Raw genomic sequence first — 18,409 nt, 5'->3', positions numbered from 1 at the left:
CTCTGGTGGTACACCAAGCAGGAAGGAGTGCATGGGACAATCTGCAAACAGTTCCTCATTCAGCAGAAGCAAGTTATCAACTGTTTCCCGCATGACATCCATTATTTGAAAATAAAGGGCGGTGGGTTAGATGTTAAATTATGTAAGTCTTTAAACAGACACTCTGACGGCAGAGGCATGTGGTTACAATAATTCCGTTATAATTCAAGCCTTGTGATATTGTTAGGTCGACTATATTCTTGATTTTGTAGGATCTTTATATTGTAATTTAATGTCTATTGAATTGTCTACATGCAAGTATCTCGGCTGCAACCCACCCACAGATATACTCACACAGGACGTCTTCATTGTTAAATATGAGTCTTTTAATTTACCTGGAGTGTGCTGGACTGTTTGTTATCTGACATATACAACCTACTCAACTGTACACATTCACAGCTTCCATAAAAAATACATCTTAGTATACACAGCATTTACAATATCATACAACAGAGCTGTTGCAGGTACATCTGTGTGGGTGGATGTGTTTTTGTGACAATCATGTCCACAGAATGCAAGCCATTCTCTTATAATGCAGCGGTGCCATCCCACCATAATGTGTCGTGGTGTTCACATCATGTGCTCTCTCTCCGGCGGAGCGGTCTCGCTGGTTCCATCGGCCACCAGTCTCTTGTTGTCTTTGCCTTCGCAGCCGCCTGTCCAATCCGTTTTGTCAGTGGTCACGTCTGCACCGTGTCAGCCACACATTCCTGTGACGTCGCTCCAGGAAGCAGCAGACGAGCCGTCTCTCCCGTCTTTTACCGTCGTCATCAAAGCCACACACCTCTGTAACTTCCCCTCTCTTGTCCCGTTTCCTGCTACAGTCCATTCCAGTGAATGTCGTCATAATCCACCTGCAGACACACAGAGGACAGCGGAAAAAACAAAATTAAGCACAAAGCGGGGACTTTTCTGTCATTTCATAATACCAAACTGAATGTTCAGTGGAAGTTCCAGGTTTTCAACACGCACCTCATCGTCAGACTTATCGTCCTCCTCTTCCTCGCTGTCATCCGATTCGCTGTCAGGCAGCTCCCTCAGGTCGGGATTGGTCAGCGAGTACAGCTCTTCCCTGATGTTGCAACTGCCGTAACCGTAGGTGAGGTGGTAGGGGGTGTGGCCTCCAGAGGTCAGGAGGTTGGGGTCTGCTCCTTTTTTTAGCAGCAATTTGACCAGTGAGAGATTCTGCTGATCCACTGCCAGATGGAGTGCACCACGGCCGTTATGCTGCTCCTACAGGACAGGGAGAGAGGGTATTAGCACAGGGACAGAGGCCAAGCAAAAATACAACAAGAGGGCCGAGTGTGGGTCCTCAAAATGTCAGTAATTCCATATGGTGTTTACCTTTGCATTAATATCAGCTCCTAGTTCCACCATGTTCTCCACCAGTGAGAGGAAACCATGGACTGAAGCAAGGTGAAGGCAGTTCTGACCTGCAGAATACATCAGAACAACAGTTAAACAGCTGACTACAGACCAGTAAAATGAAAACACATTAAAACAATTTTTATATCCTGATAGTTTGGTTCTCAAAATAATCTGTAAATAACCGATTCAACAACTTAAGAATGTCTGTGTATGATTCAAAAAGTAGAGCCTTCCACAGATCCAATTGGAGCCTTACGATCTAACATTATATTCCATGGAATAGGAGGGTCAGGATGTAGTGCTATGAAAAGCTACCGGTTTCCCCTTACTCGCCTACGAGTTTCCTTCCTCCGAACCACAGTGTTCAGGGATATTGGACAGAAGCAGAAATAATTGCTATTGCCCTCCATTCCTCCTTATAACTAGCAGCCAAGACAAGCTGCAGGCTATTCAGTGTCACATCTGTTTCTATGCAGTGTGGGTGGGCCACACCACAGAGTTAACATAGCCATCACCGCAAAGTTTTTTATGTTGATCAAACATTGTAATTGAGCCTTCTCAAATTCAAACATTTTTGTTACCCAATGTGCAAACTAATTTAGTTTTAATGTTGACAATTAAGTGTTATTTAGACCACTGTGTCCAAAGTGGGAGAATAACAGAAACATAGTCCAAATCCCATCACCTCACCAGACAAAACACTTGTTCCTACAATCAAATCTTACCATTATAGTTGCAGGCAGCCATCACTCTGTGTAGGTGGTCTTTCTGACCATACTGGGTGAGGACACTGAAGCACAGCAGGTTACCATGGCGACAGGCAATGTGAAGTGCAGTGTCCCCTCTGTTGTCCACCAGCGTGGGGTCACAGCCAGACGCCACGAGCTGCTGACACACGTCGGCCTGGTTTGTTATGACCGCTAAGTGGAGAGGAGTCTGGAGGAGGAAGGTTATGATAAGACAAGTGAGTTACTGGGCCGGCAGATATAAAGCATGGACTTGCTTTGTTGCTACAGTTACAGTCTGGTGGAACAGGAAGTCTTTATGAGTAAGTAAACACAAGTAGGTTCTCTTTAGTGATGTTCACCATGTACCTGTCTCAGGTCGTTCTGTGTGTTCAGGAAGTCTGTGTTCTTGGACACATCGATCATGGTTTTGATGTAGTCCTTGGCCTCGTGGATGATGGCCAGGTGAAGTAGCCTATAGAGACAGAGGAGGAGTGTTAAAATACCAGTTAAAATACACGTACACAACAAAAACTAATGTAAAAAAAAAACAGGAAAATGTTCCACATGGAAACCAGTGGCACAGAGCCACTTCACATTACTTAAGTAAGTAAAGAGCCCGATCGAGTTATCGGTTGGCTGATACATTTCATTACCAGCAAATATGTTTGCGACATCTTAGGAAACACTGCTAAGTATACATATAAGGTATATATAATTATTTACCATCCAATATATATATATATATATATATATATATATATATATATATATATGATTGCCTTTTTTGAAATATGTCACACAAATTATTTTATAGGAGACGAATTAATAATGAAGAAATTAATCCTCAAAATACTGACGTATAATAATCTCCTCTGGAGGAAACTTTAAGGAAACTTGTTCTGACATAAGTCGGGGTTACAGTACATCAGTAGATTTTATAATACTGTAGTTTCTGTGTCACAGTATTTACTTTGTCCATTTTATTTAGTATTGCATTGTATAATGTTAAACAGAATACACTCCATTCAGTCTGGTGGTTTTGAGAGCACTTTGTTTCCTGCATTACTCCCCAACACAGTAGTCACAGTAAATAAATAACTAAAAGCTCCAGTAGATGTTGACCCTTGACCTCCGCACTGAGACCCCCTGCTGTGCCTTTGGACATGAAAGCACGTGCTATGGTCGGATCGGTGTAACGTTACTCCAGATTTGTTTACCGCTTGTTTACCGTTTGTTTAACGGCTCTTCAGTTGATTACACAAGTTCAACTTTGACCCGATGTCAGAAAGTATATCACGAGCACGAGTTTTCCCAGCGGAGGGATCAGAATGTTGTAACACATTCGGGGACTATTTTATCGGGATTCTCTTCGGTTCTTATTGCAGCAGTAATCCGCAGTCGTCTCTTCCAGGGTCGTGTTTCGGCCTCAGACTTTTTACAGTTTTTTTCTTTTTCTCCTCCGTCTTCCTCGCTTCACATGCGCGCGTCCGTCGGATTCCTTGGCCGCGCGCCCGGGACTTTCCCAGCCTGACCCGCGGCCATAGTAATCCCCCCCCTGATAATGGCCCTTTGTTTACGGCCCCTTCCAGCGGCGCTGACCGCAGCTCCGTCCAGGAACCGACCGGACAGCACCTCTGTGTGTTGCTAGCCCCATAAGCACGAACACACTGGTGTGTGTGTGTGTGTGTGTGAGGCCTGTGTGTTGTACTGACAGGCCGGAGCACCTCACTCCCAAAGGGAAGGATCCTATTTCCTCCGAGAGCCGAGCTAGGGCCTGCTCCGCTGCTGCAGCTCCACCTCCAGCAGCTCTCTCTCTCTCTCTCTCTCTTTCTCTCACACACACACCGCCATGTTTCCCTCCACCACCGCTATCCCTGTTCAAACTTACGTGTCTCCGTCCTCCGTGACCTGTGTCTTCCACTCGGGCTGCTCCTCTCCCGCAGCGGGACCCTGTCGGTGCTGCGGCGGATCACAGCTCACCTGGAGCCCCCGGATCTCGGCCGCCACCGCCTGGTACTCCTCCTCCTTCAGGGAGTCCAGGCCGCTGTCGAGCCGCTCCTCCGTGGCCTGACCCGGCGGCTTCCCCTCCCTGGACTCCCTTGTGTAATCCATCTGGTTCAGTAGACTGGTCCGGTGCAGGTCCATGGCTGCTGGCTGCTGGATCTGTTGATCGCGGAAACGACGTGCGCTCGGTTGTGTACCCTGGCGGAGTTGTGCAGCAGTCTGTAAATTCCCTGTGTGTGTGCGTGTGTGTGTGGCTGCGGCGGGGCGGAGCTTAGCAGCTAGGTGGGGGATTTCCAGAAAACTGTCACTTAGAATAACACAGCGCGCAGATCTCTGGCTCCAGCAGGGGATTTCTATACAGACACATATAAACACACGAGTCAGTCTGGAAGCAGCAGAGCACACAGTCACTCTGCAGGAGGCATCTGCTGCACCTCAAATACACGTTTACATGAGCAGTGCACACTCTGCGACTCACAACAAACATGCACTGTCTCTGTATAAGTTCCATTCACAACCAGAGGTTATTTATAGGAGTAATAATCCAAACAATTGTATACTATAACAGCAACAACAATACTCACGATAGTTATAATGGTATTTTTTGGCAAAGTACCTTTGTAATTGCATGGTTACACAGTTTAACACATTTCTGCATACACACAAGGCACGCGCAGAAACCTGCATAACTACGTACAATCGAGCACACACACACACACATACACATGAACTATAAAGGTGCTCCGGAGAATTCATACCACCACTAAGGCCCAACAGTTCAAATTCAATACATCCAGATTAGTATTCGGATCTGCACCAAATTTCACTGACTCCTACATATCAGTCCCCTCAGCATGCCCGGTTTTTTTCCCATCAACATCAAGGAATTATTATATGAGAAATCTATGAAACTGTTAAAAAACGCCCTTATCCTGGATCACTCCTTTGATCTGGATCCAGAGCATCATTTTCTTTGATGTCTCCTAACCCAAACTGTATCCTTCCACCAAGTTTCATGGAAATTGTTTGTGTAAGTTATGCAGGGATACAGTCAAGCTGCACCAGGTTGCACACACTCAGATATCTGTCCCTTAAACATGACCGACTTTTCCATCAAGATGCATGAATCTTTCTCTGTGAAATCAATGCAGAGGTTGCAAAACGCCCTATGTAGCAATGCCAAAGATAGTTCAATAAGCCTCCTGGATCCGCCCCCTGATTTGGATCCACAATTTCCTTGTTGGAGGTAATTAACCATGCAACCAAACCAAAAGCTAGCCAGTAGCCTTTAAAAACAAACCACAGATTGATGGAAAGAAAAAGTTCAGAATCTTCAACAACCCTAAAAAAATCCCAATTATGTTAGAATTAATATTCAGGATCAATATCAATATCTGGATTTGCAGTTTACAAGTCAAAAAGTCGTAATATCTTGAAGCTTATATGTTTTATATAACAGCCCTTTGTGTCGGTTAATGACTCATCACTGATTGATGACTTTCTGTTTTGATATGAGCGAGGTATGGACGCCTGGAAAGTCCTTAAAGTCTCTAATTGCCAGCATTTCCCTGCTGAGTCACTCTAACAAGCTTTTATAATTTTATTAGGAGCACATGCTTACATTTCTGTCACATGCTTAGGGTTTTTATTCTTTTATTCATTCTTTCGTAACTTACTTTTCATTTGGTTTTATATATTTATACATTTGTTTTTATGTTGTTTTTATTTGTGAAGCTCGGTTACTATGTTTAGAAAATAAAGATATACTATTCTTATATTACTAGAAGATATGAAGGCATTTTTAAATGCTTTAAGGCTGAATTTTTTACATTTTATTTTAGCTTTAACTTAACTAAAATACAAAGAAGGAACTTATTTAAGCAGTTGACTGATATTTAGCTTGGCAGCCTCGTGACTCACCTCAGTCTTTCTCTCAATTATATATGAGTTCATGAAAACTTACACAAGTGAAAACAAGAAAGTAGAAGTTGTTCTGAAGTCCCTCAGTGTCAGAGTGGGTGTGTCGACCTGCAGGGTGGGTGTTTGTGTGTGTGTGTGTGGGGGGGGGTCTGCACAGGAGTTTCCTCCAAAACCAAGGGACACACAGTTCTTGTTCATATTTGATCTAATGTCTGTTCTGAGAAATCGTGATCCTCATGAAAAAAACACAGATTTTATCACTGCCTGCTGCCTATGGGTACATTCACTTCTTGTGCTGAACATCCTGCCGTGCAGTTATTTCTACACAAAGTGGAAAAACACTCCTGCAGATGTTTGTACTGACAAGTGGCTTAAACGCCCACTGGTTCTTTTCATGGTGCCTTTAATAACCCAGTATCAAATCACTCATTCACGTCCTTTCCAGATAAAATGGAAGAAGTCCAAGTTCTCAACAAGGCTGTGCTCTTTCCCTTTAAAAACAAACAGCGGGTTGAACGTGATGTTCTGGAGGCCTGGGGGAAACTCCAGGCTTGTTTTACATCCTATTGTTCAGTCCGTGTGACCAGTTGAACTGGGAAGCTCAGGCTTCGCTCTCAGCACATTTTTACTGTCACGATAGCAACTGTTGAGCAACATATCAGGATTCCTCTCAGAAAAAATGCATATTCACACACGCACATATGCAAATACATTGTGTTTCAATTATTAAAGTTTCGGTGCAGAACATTTTGAATCATCAGGGGCCAATCAGATTTCAGCTGTTACCAGTGCCATCTGTAGTCCTGCTCCTGGTTGTACAGTGGAAATGAAATATTTCAAGTATATTAGAAGTATGCAACAAATCTCTACAGCCAGCGAACACCATTTAACTTTATTACTGCAACAAACAGCATTTAATAAATATCCCAAAGAGGGAGCAAATTACCATAACATCTGTAACATGTGTGTGCATTGACAGTGATAGACACTGACAAAAAGAACTAGGCTGCATTCACAGATATGTTTAAATGAGGCAAATATGATTGAAAGCAGTCAGACTAAATAATTCTGACCGGAAGGATGTGCAGCTTAACTAACAGGGACATTTCTCCATTATGCATTCTTAAACAACCAACGCTTAAAACAGTAGGCTACAGAAAAAGAACTTCTAAAATGCGGAAAATCCTAAGACGAAGAAAGAAGTAAATATAGTTGCAAAAGCGAATAAATGCTCTTGGTTTTTTATATGCAATCAGTACTTTGAGAGACTTTTACAGGCTTCTCTAAATGTAAGGGTGAGTCATTAACCTTTCCCCACATTACCTATGATTACGCTGGAATGTGCTTCAACAGGAAAACCAGGGGAGAGGTACCAGAGACACAGGTATTAAGTCTCTGATGAGTTGTGTTTATGTCATTGTGATTCTGCACAAGAAGGATTTAGCTCTGTGCAGATTGATTAGCAATAATATGGTTCATCTCAGTATTTCAGCAACCTACAGAGCTGTGTAAAAGTCTTGCTGTGCATTTGAAAAAAGCTTATTTAGATTTGTATCATATGTACAGTGTGTCTAGGCATGCATTTATGTACAGTGTAAGATGTGCAGTGAACTGCTATATGATGGCCATTTCTTAAGGCTTTATTTCTTAATGCCTAACGGTGGGATTTGACATTTCAAATTGGTTTATATCAACTTTTACTTGAATAAATATGCACCAAAGTAACTCAGCTAAATGAATGCCAATGTAAAGTCAGATTACACAAGAGACAACATGAAGGGTGAGCGTAAACTCTCCCAGTTACTGTTATCCAGGTTTGCCTGGTTGCAGCAGTTGTTTCAACAAACTCAACGGAGAGATTATATATATCAAATTGACCAGTTAATTTAATTATTAAACACATAATTAATAGTGGGTTTAATAAAACAGTTTGATGTATTTAAGATATAATGGATAAACGGCATTATAAATGAAGGTATTTGCTTTTTAACTCAAAAGATGTAAACTAGAGCATATATGAGAGTGATTTATCTTGAAAATGCTCACTAGAAGAATAGTCATTGTTACAGTAATGTGTGACTGTATCTACATCTGCACGTGCAATGTCTATGTATCCGTGTCGGTGGGAATCCCTGGGCATTCTGGACATGAGCAGTCATGTAAATGACTCATGATGAATCAGTCACAATCACCTGCAACACACACACACGCACACACACAGTAACATATTGGGGTAAAGGGTCAAAATGAAGGATGACTCATTAAATCACATGAGGGACATGAAACCTCATGATGAAGTGGAGTTTCACTAAGTTCACCTGCGTCTTCACCTGCTTCCCCTTTTCTGCACTTCCTGCTTCCTGCTTCTGGCTGCAGCCTGACCTCTCGTCTGGCAAACTTCCCGTTGTATTTACTGGAGACGTTCACAGTCAAGTGGTGTTATGTCTGTTGTTGTTTCACTTCAATTATGAGATGGCTGCTTTGATTGCTGCCCTCCAGAGACTTGTTGAATCTATACAAAGGAGCTCTGAAGCTGTTCTGGTGACACAAGGGGGACCAACACTTCACTGAGACACCTTCTGTTGGGTTGTACTTAAATTAGTCAACCCAATGGTACATTGCTTTTTTCAGGAGGGATTCAAATCTATTGGAGCCACAACTAAATAAAAAATAAACAAATAAATAAGTATAATATTAAACTTCATTTTTATGGCCCCTTTTAAAACACAGTTACAAGGTGCTTAACAGGTTGAACATAGAAAGCAAACAGTGTAAGAAACAATTAAAAGCTCTTTGATGACAACACAGTTTCAGAATGCAAATACAGAAATAAAAAGGTTACAGATGAAAAAAGACTGAGCTTTTTACTGTTATTTTATCACATTTATTGGATAGTTCCAATTTCAAGTTACTTGTATGTTAAGAACTAAACAAATGATCAGTTTGTAGAATATGATGTATTTTCATATATTAAGGCGCGGTGGTACAGTTGACAGAGAAAGTTTTGAGAGAGTTATGTCTTTCTGTCTGAAGTTTACATGTTCTCCTCATGTCTGTGTGGATTTTTTCTGGGTATTCCGGCTTCCTCACACAGTCCAAAGATGTGCAGTCTATATAAGACTTGACTGTAGGCGTGAATGTGAACGTGAATGGTTGTTTAACGCGGTGATGAGTGGCGGCCTGTCCAGGACACCCCCCACCTCTCATGCAGTGTCCGCTGGGCTTGGCTCCAGCCCCCCCCATGACCATCAAAGAATAAGATGTATAGATAATGAATGGATAGATGTTACAGACAAACTTCCCAACAGTGTGTAAATTAATAATATTTGTATTTGCTTCAACTCCACAGGTTACAGCATAAAAAACAACGTTTTTTTAAAAGTGTCTTATTTTCTTGAGTAGCCTACTTAAGTCATACTTATGTTAAATATCTAAATACTCCATTAACTGCTTATAACATCATAAAGACACACTAGTAAGATTTTACTATTTTACAGATTTTTCACAATTACAACAGATGGATTTAACAGAATAAAGGTTGTGGTAGTTTGAGACTTAACAGGTTGAATCTAACATTTTGAAACATTGTGGGGGAATAAGGTATGTATGTGCTCTTAAGAGAAAGAAGAGATAGATTTAAAGCATAATGTGTCATTCAGTCAATTAACTCCTTATATTTGATTGAATATTCAGAAATATCAGAGGCTAACTCAAACAGGTGTAGCTTCTAATTCACAAACAGTACAGTTAACATTTGTGTCAGCTTTTCATAAGGACTATAGCTGGGCTCAGATCTGATTAGTCTGCAGGGGTGTTGTTAACTAATGTTATGATGTTCCTGAATTTTGCTGAGTCTGCTGTCGTGAGCTGTGGGGCTTTATGCAGTCAGCAGTGTGGACTTCCCTTTGCTGATTATTGTTTTATTTCATAGAACCTGAAGTTTACTGGATTTACTAAACAGACTGAGAAAACAGTGATGACCCTGCAGAGATCCAGCGCTTTAGTTTCCCTGTGTATAGCAAAAGTGGGCAACAGAAAACCTGAGTCAAGTTTTTCTTTCCTTGGAACTCAGAGAAGGTTGACCTCACCTGAGCTGGTCCCTGGATGCGCAGACACCTTGATGAGGCCCCCCACTTTCTGGGCCACACTGTCCGGGAGAATGACTCAACACTGGGGACCAGTGCATTGTGGGTCACTGAGAGGAGTCAATCCAAGGAGGCAACAGATAAGATAAGATGATCCTTTATTAGTCCCACAATGGGGAAATTTGCAGCATTACAGCAGCAAGAGTCAAATATACATCAGCAAGTAATAAGTTACATGCAGTACTTAAGTGTAAGGAATATATCAAATATATATAAATATAGAAACATATGAATGTAATTAAACTAGTATAGAACAAATATATGCAGCGTGAGGATATTTACAGTGAATGGATTGCACATGAACAGTTGATATTGCACAGACAGCTGAAAATAGCACAGTGAATATTGCACATTTGAGACTTAAGGTGTTAAAGTGCAGTCCATAATCCTTGTGGTGGATGTAGTTTTTACCAGGAGAAGAGACAAATATATACACAGAGCAGATCTGTGTCAGCAGGGGGAGTAAGAGGACCACAGTCGGCTGACACAGCTCTTTCTGTTCAAAACACAGGCCTGTTTTGTGATAGTTCAGATAGTGAATATAGCAGTGTGCATTTGAATCTCATGATAATAACAATGGTCTTTATTCTCTCCTGCACAGGGAGGTCAGAGGTCAGTCACAGGGCAGCAGCCTTGGAGCTGGTAAGATCTGAGGGGATGAATTGTTTTTCAATCTTTTTTTTTAATCGTCACTTCTGCATTGTAGCGGTTGACTCACATTGAAATTTAAACCTAAATCATTCAATGGTCAAGAATGAACTGTAGATGTGAAGCTTTGTACACACGTAGACAAGAAGTTCTCAAAGTGATCAGAAAAAACATTTTACTTCTAAATATCATATATATCTGCTGATGAAGCTCATGTCCTCTGTTTGAAAGTGTCATGTTTCCAATAAACATAAGCACACGGGAATCATTGTTGACTTTGTCTGCAACTTTATAATTACGTGTTTACTGTTACTGACATCTCATAACACCTTATAACCCTGATCTGTTTCCTGAAGGTCCAAAGGTCATTAAAGGGGAGTGAGCTGTGAAACTCCCTGCCTGGAGATCCCCCGCTATCTTCTTTTAAATATCACCTACTCTTATTTCGTCGCAACTGTTGGTTTGATTAAAACGATAAAAATGTATCTGATTACAGTTTATGTTTTGGATTTCATTACTTGCATTACTGTGTTATTGTAATGCAATTTTTTACTTTGTTTTGAAAGGTGCTAAATAGTTAACCTAATCATCATAATCATTATTTTTATTATCATCTCTATTATTATCATCATCATCATTATTATTATTATCATCATCGTTAATATTTGTCTTAATTCAGTCCAATATTAAGTATAAAGCCGACCTTGAGGTGCATTTATTTTTGTTGACTAGATGGTGTCAGACAACAGCCTCCAGCTTCTGAAGCTAAAACTCAGTTTAACTGGATCATCCAGTTAAGATGTTGTTCATCTGATTCACAGTTTGGTTTGAGACGCCAACAAAGCAACCCCGACTGTGGCTCTGGGGTATTTTCACCACTAGAGGGCGACACGTGATCACTTTAGTGAAACGTGGGTGACTGATGGTGTCTGTAACCAAATAAACTGAAGTATGAGGATGGAGCCGAGCAGCAGCAAACTGACAGGGATTCATGAAATCTTCTAAATGACAGGAGCATCAAGCCAATGAAAACTCCGGGTTCACTCACATGCTGTGTTCATTATGACGTTTACTTTGTAAAGTTTTCTGATGAAACTACGTGAAGTATCACAGACGAACCGTCCTGCAACAAATCAGCCTTATCCTCTGTCAAAACGTTCAGATGGATAGATGATCTTGAGTGTCTGTCCCATAGACACACAAAAATCACAATTAATAAAAAAGGTTATCCCATAAAAGCCACATGGTACTGACACGTGATGAGGACTGTTAAAGAACAAATGTAAAAGATACATGAAAAACAGGTCAGCCTGCTGTGTCTGAAAGTTTGAATGAATGATTTCTTGTAGCGGTTCATGTTTGTGAGGCTGTTTCCTCTGGTAGGATAAGATCATGATTTATTTGTCTCAACTCAACATGTCACCATCAGTAAAGGACTACCTGCGTTCTGTTCTTCTAACAGTAACAGCACCAACCGACAGAACATGTTAAAGTTAAAGGACTCATGAGGCCAGTAACTAAAGCCATCTCATGCCTCCATTTGTTACATTCACACCCAGAATCATTAATCCTAAATTAAACCTATATTCTCACTGTAGCCTTAAAAATAGCCTCTTAATTAACAAGTGAAGTGTGATAAATCTGAGAGTTTTATTATCAGACATTTCGCACACACACACAGACACACGGAGACACATGGAGACATACACACACACACACGAACACACACACACACACACACACACACACACACACACACGCACTGACACACGTCCAAAGAGGATTGCCATCAGTAAAGATGTAAACTCTATGTAAACAGACAGACAGCTCAGCTGTATAATGCTGCAGTACTTAAAGGCTTGTGACAGAGGAGCACAGATCAATAGAGTCATTTTCAGCAGTCTGCAGGATTATCCACCTCACTGCCCACTGATGTGATGCAAAAGACAGACAAACAGACACACACACATACACACACACACACACACACACACGCACACACACACACTCACACACACAAACACGTCTCGCTGGAAGCCTCTCCAGACTGTCTGTGGATCCATATTTCCCCCCCTCCGCTGAGCTTTTCGGGAAGACGAAGTTTCATTATTTGAACCTCAAGGTAGAACACTGCCACAGCCCTACTCTGTTGTTATTATGAATCTGCAATTTATTAATCGCTTTCTCTGAATGTTGCTGTGATATCTAACAGAAATTAATGAAAAACATCATTTTGTAAATACAAAATAAACATCGTAAACTGTTGCTGCTAGTTGAACTACGGCTAGTTAGACTATAGACTCAAACTGTAATTTCTGACAGCACAAGTCAACTATTTATTGAAGCGTAAATCTGCTGTGTAGTGGTAAAATAAAAGAGGGGTATCTTAAAATATTGTAATATAGATTTTTAATTTGATACAGCTTTTTTACCACCCACTGGGTTGAGATTCAGTGGATAGGACACATTTTAAATCATTACTGTAATTATTAATTGTCTAAATAATGTATATGTACATGTCTTTTGCCCAAAGCCAATATTCATGCTATTGTAACATGTGACTTAGCTGTAATTTATTGGGACATGTGACAGTAACTATTTTAGATTAGCAATGATGTCTGGAATGATCAAGTAGAATCTTGAATCTTGAATCTAGATACACAGCAAGGGAAGGTGAAATGTAAACTTTCTGAAAGGTTAATAACAATATAGAAAACAAAGGAAGACTACTCAGGTAAGTCAAAAATGTGAGAAAAAAATAAATAATACAATAGTCTACATTCGGTATTTTTGTCGAATCATACAAAATAAAATATTTTTTGCTTATATTAGTAATTTTTGATTCATTTTGTTTTATATTTTAGATATGTCCATGACATTTCATGACTTTGATCTGGATGATCTGATGAAAGTCACTCACATGTTTACTGTTCCAGTCACTGGGCTGAATAAAAGCGGAACCAGGACCAGTCCAGAGAGAAACATGCAAACTAAAGAATCAGGAGCCTAATTAGTTTCTATTCTGTGACCCTCCACCACTCATCCCGGTCCGCTCTCTATTCCCCAGGCGGCCCTCGTCCCGCCAGCAGCCCGACCCTCAAGCTCGTTCTCACGCCCACACGCCTTGATTGATTTCCAGGGAGCGACGCCGCCGCCTGGCCTGAGCCGACTGGCCGAGCTATAGAGCGCCTGGCCCGCAGAGGGGCCGGCCGAGCCCCGGGGGGAGAGGGTGGGTGGAGGGATGAATCTCTCTCCGATCTCTTATCAGCCAGAGCAGCTTCTGGTGGGGGAGGACGGGTGTGAATAGGCCCTACACGCACAAACACACACACAGACACTCACTCACTCACACACACACACACACACACACACACACACACACACACACACACACACACACACACACACACACGATCAGTGCCCCTGGTCTTCCCACCAACAGCAAGAAAAGACTGATAATCAGATGTTGAGCAGGACGATCATTAGTGTTTCAAAATGATCTTTATCTGAGGCAACACACAGATCTGATCAGGTGTCAGAGACATGTGCGTGTTCCTCTATGTGCCACATGGACAGAGGCTCATACGGCAGCAGGTTTCTTTGCAAAATAACTAATGAAATGACATGACTGTACCACCATGATTTTGTAATTTATGAATCACTATCTCTGAATATGAATGTAATATTCATGTCAACACAACAGTATTGTAAATAAAGGGCAACTGTTGCTGCTTGGTGCATACACTCTGGTTATCGTATCAAACGGTCATAAACTGCATGTGATATACCAACTATTCATTGAATAGTAAATCTGCAGTGTGGTGGTAGAATAAAAGCAGTTCAACTTTAAACTTTGATATACCCACTGGGATGAAATTCAGTGGATATATTACATTTTAAATCATAACCAGTAATAAATAAATTCCATAATGCATTGATCACTTTCACCACTGTTCACATTTTCTTTTGTAAACACATCTGATCAGGTTTGCATCTATGATGTGAAGGTGACACAACAATAAGTGATCCTCTTGAGTTTGCCGGATACCAAATGTAGATTGGCAGCCTTCGCATCAATTCATATAAAGCTTGGTCTTCAACAAAAAAATTCTGCCTCCTGTCTTGAGCCTCGCCGAAAAAAATCGGCAGCAACCAAACTTACTGAAGCACAAATTAAGTCGTTCATAAAGGAAATCAGAACAAATGCAAGATATATACTTCAAATATTCCTTGTGTCTCACCCAGGACAGTAAAACAAAAAATTAACCCTATTCTCAATTAGATTGATATATTATTACACTTTAACTAATACAACCATATGTTAATATATGTTCTCATGCATGTGTGAGTGGCTGAGGCCCAGGAGACCTCCTAATTCCAGACTTATTATTTAACACGAGTGTCACTTTAGTATTTCAGTGCCTCAGAAAATACAGAGATGTCATTTTTTGGGAGTTGAACTGGACAAAACACAGAATTTAATCACAGTGATTAAATTCTGTGTTTTAGTCATTGGTGGCTGTGGGGAATGATCTTTGGTCTGATATTTCATTCAAGAAGTGAGTAGACTTTTCTGGGTGTGACTGTGTGGGTCCGCTGGTGTGTGTGTTACTGTGTGGGTCCGCTGGTGTGTGTGTTACTGTGTGGGTCCGCTGGTGTGTGTGTGTTACTGTGTGGGTCTGCTGATGTGTGTGTACCACAGAACCCTATATAAGAAGGGTTACACATGAGTTTTTCGCGGTTATGTTCTACAATAAATGGAAGTCAATGCGAAGTCCTAATACGGATAACTGCACAAACCTGTGGGTGTTCTCTCTCTCTCTCTCTCTCTCTCTCTCTCTCTCTCTGTCTCTCTCTCACACACACACGCTCACCCACTCCATGTACTGTCTCCATCTAGTCTCTCTCTCTCTCACACACACTCCATCTACTATCTCTCCCTCCCTCTACTCTCCCCCTCTCTTTCTACTCTCTCTCTATCTCGCCCTCTACCCCCAATTTATCTCTCTCTCTCCGTCACTCTCCCCCTCTCCATCTCTCTCTCTCTCTTTCCTTCTCCCTCCCTCCCTCCCTCCCTCCCTCCCTCCCTCCCTCCCTCCCTCCCTCCCTCCCTCCCTCCCTCCCTCCCTCCCTCCCTCCCTCCCTCCCTCTCCCTGTCCACTTCAAAGCTTAAGACACTTGACAGTGAGCTGAGACCACAGTTGTTGTCCTCGGTGCCCGGCGCTGAGCTGCTCTGTGCCCCTCGTCATGCCTCGAGGATTCCTGGTGAAGAGGACCCGGCGGAGCTCCGCCTCCTACCGGCCGCGGCAGAGCTGCTCATCGGTCCTGTGTGACGGCGACGGGAGCAGCAGCAGCAGAGAAGCGACCAGGGCTCCGGTGAAGGAGAGCTACGTGGTGAGTGTCTCCCCGGTGGACCGGACGGACGGACTGCTCCCGGTGCTCCGCGAGGACCCCCCCCCCGGTGTCCGGGAGGCGTGGAGCGCGCACGTGGAGTCCGCGCTGGAGGCTGAGGCGGAGCGGCGCGCGCAGCTCCCGGACACCGAGCCGCGGGGGGGCGAGGTGGAGGTCCTGACCCCCGGTCCCGACTTCTCCTGCTTCTTCCCGCCTCCGCCGCCTCCACGCGACCTGTCGTTCCCGGTGTCCTGCAGCCCCGTGCAGCCGGTCGGGACCAGGATGCTGGAGCGGCACGAGGACCCGGAGCAGCTTCCGGTGCTCCCCGGGAGGAGCCCGACCTCCTCCTCCTCCTCCTGCCCGGGAGCGGAGCTACCGGAGCTGCCGTTCCTGGTGAGCTCCGCCCCGGCTTCCGTAGAGCGGCTCCTCCGCCACCACGCGCCACCCTACGGTCCCCCGGACCCGAGAGGGACCCACGTGCACCTGTTCCCGCCGATGACGCTGATGAACCCGGAGCAGCACGCGGAGAGGAAGCGCTCGTTCCTCGAACCGGATCAGCGCGTGAGACACAGCAAACAGTCGGCCGGTCACGTGTCCAAGAAACCCAAGGTCAACCGGAAGCTGACCTTCGAGGACGAGGTCACGACCTCTCCGGTGCTGGGGCTGCGGATCAAGAAGGAGAGTCCGGAGATGAGGAGGCAGCGGGAGAAGTCGTGCGCGTCCACCGGGAGCCACCCGCTGAGGGAGTTCATCTGCCAGCTGTGTAAGGAGGAGTACCCGGACCCGGTCTGCCTCGCGCAGCACAAGTGCTCCCGCATCGTGCGCGTGGAGTACCGGTGTCCCGAGTGCGACAAAGTCTTCAGCTGCCCCGCAAACCTGGCGTCTCACCGCCGCTGGCACAAACCGCGTCCGGTGACCCACCCGGGAGCGGAGACCCCCCCCAGCACCAAGGGCCAGCCGCTGAAGGAGGCGCGCCGGCTCCTCACGCACGAGCGGCCGCCGGTGGAGACGGAGGGGAAAGAGAACGAGCTGCTGCGCGTGCACGCCAATCAGCACCACCGGGCCCCGGACAGCAATCAGCACCACCGGGCCCCGGACAGCTCCCGGCTCCGGAGAGACCAGTCCCTGCTCCTGCTGCGTGCGCGCTCCCGGGACAGCCCCGACACCGACAGCCTCCCGCCTCCTCCTCACTATGACTCCTCCCCGCCCCCCCGGTACCGGCTCCCGGGGGAGAGCCGCCTGGAGCTGCAGCAGCAGCAGCAGGTGCGAGCGGCGGACAGCCCCCCGCCCGGCCTGCTGCTGCTGACCGGAAACCCGGGGGGGGAGCAGCAGCCCTCTCTCTCACACCCGCACCTCCCGTTCGTCCCGTCGCTCCCGGAGGAGGAGGTGTACGAGTGCCGGTTCTGCGGGAAGAAGTTCCGGCGGCAGGCGTACCTCAAGAAGCACCTGGCCGCGCACGAGGCCACGGCGCAGGCCCCCCCGCCCCCCCCGTACGGCCAGGCTCGCGACAGCAGCCACGTGTTCCTGTGCCACCTGTGCGGCGCGCGCTTCCCGTCGGTGGAGATCCGGGACAAACATCACCTGTGGCACGCGATGAGGGACGAGCTGCTGGCGGGAGGAGGAGGGGGAGGAGGGGGAGGAGGAGGAGGAGGGGGGGTGTTCCACGCGCACCGGGAGGACAGCGGGGAGTGCGATCAGCAGCAGCAGATCTTCACGTGCAAACACTGTCCGTCCACGTTCTTCAGCTCCCCGGGGCTCACGAGACACATCAACAAGTCCCACCCCACGGAGAGCCGGCACGTGATGCTGCTGCAGATGACCGTGAGACCGTGAGACCGTGAGACCGTGAGACTCACACCGGACTCAGCGAGACTTAAAGAACGAGTAACCGCGGTCAGTAGTGATATATTAAACTCTGGTTCTGTACAGGCCTGTTCGCTTCGGTTGTGTTTGTTAAGACAACAAGTGTAGCAGGTGTGTAACCGGATGAGGACCGTGAGCAACATGACGTGTAAGCTGTTTAACTCCGGTCTGTGATGATGTCACACATGGTCCACGACCGTGACGCCACATAATTCAATGTAACTGTCCACGGTGCTGAAACTGACCCCAAAACCTCTGTCCGTGGTGCTGAAACCATGTCAGAAAACACACGTCAACAAGCAG

The 18,409-nt window shown here is 44.8% G+C and overlaps 2 protein-coding genes across 2 annotated transcripts; one reads left to right on the top strand and one right to left on the bottom strand.

Annotated features, from left to right (window-relative positions):
- Window positions 1-343: 343 nt before the first annotated feature.
- Window positions 344-4,370, bottom strand: nfkbiab (nuclear factor of kappa light polypeptide gene enhancer in B-cells inhibitor, alpha b). Its single transcript, XM_061082420.1, has 6 exons — window positions 4,024-4,370; window positions 2,502-2,607; window positions 2,133-2,343; window positions 1,384-1,472; window positions 1,012-1,272; window positions 344-893 (listed from the first exon to the last, which is right to left on the bottom strand). Exons 1-6 carry the CDS (start codon window positions 4,278-4,280, stop codon window positions 858-860), a joined length of 960 nt encoding a protein of 319 aa, XP_060938403.1. The 5' UTR covers window positions 4,281-4,370; the 3' UTR covers window positions 344-857.
- Window positions 4,371-16,099: 11,729 nt separating this feature from the next.
- Window positions 16,100-18,076, top strand: LOC133016027 (insulinoma-associated protein 1). Its single transcript, XM_061083327.1, has one exon. It carries the CDS (start codon window positions 16,100-16,102, stop codon window positions 18,074-18,076), a length of 1,977 nt encoding a protein of 658 aa, XP_060939310.1.
- Window positions 18,077-18,409: the final 333 nt, after the last annotated feature.

This window comes from Limanda limanda, chromosome 12, assembly GCF_963576545.1.
Source record: "Limanda limanda chromosome 12, fLimLim1.1, whole genome shotgun sequence".
In the NCBI taxonomy this organism is placed as follows: domain Eukaryota; kingdom Metazoa; phylum Chordata; class Actinopteri; order Pleuronectiformes; family Pleuronectidae; genus Limanda; species Limanda limanda.
The sequence above is the reverse complement of the archived record's forward strand: the minus strand, read 5'-3'. Positions and strand labels throughout refer to the sequence as shown.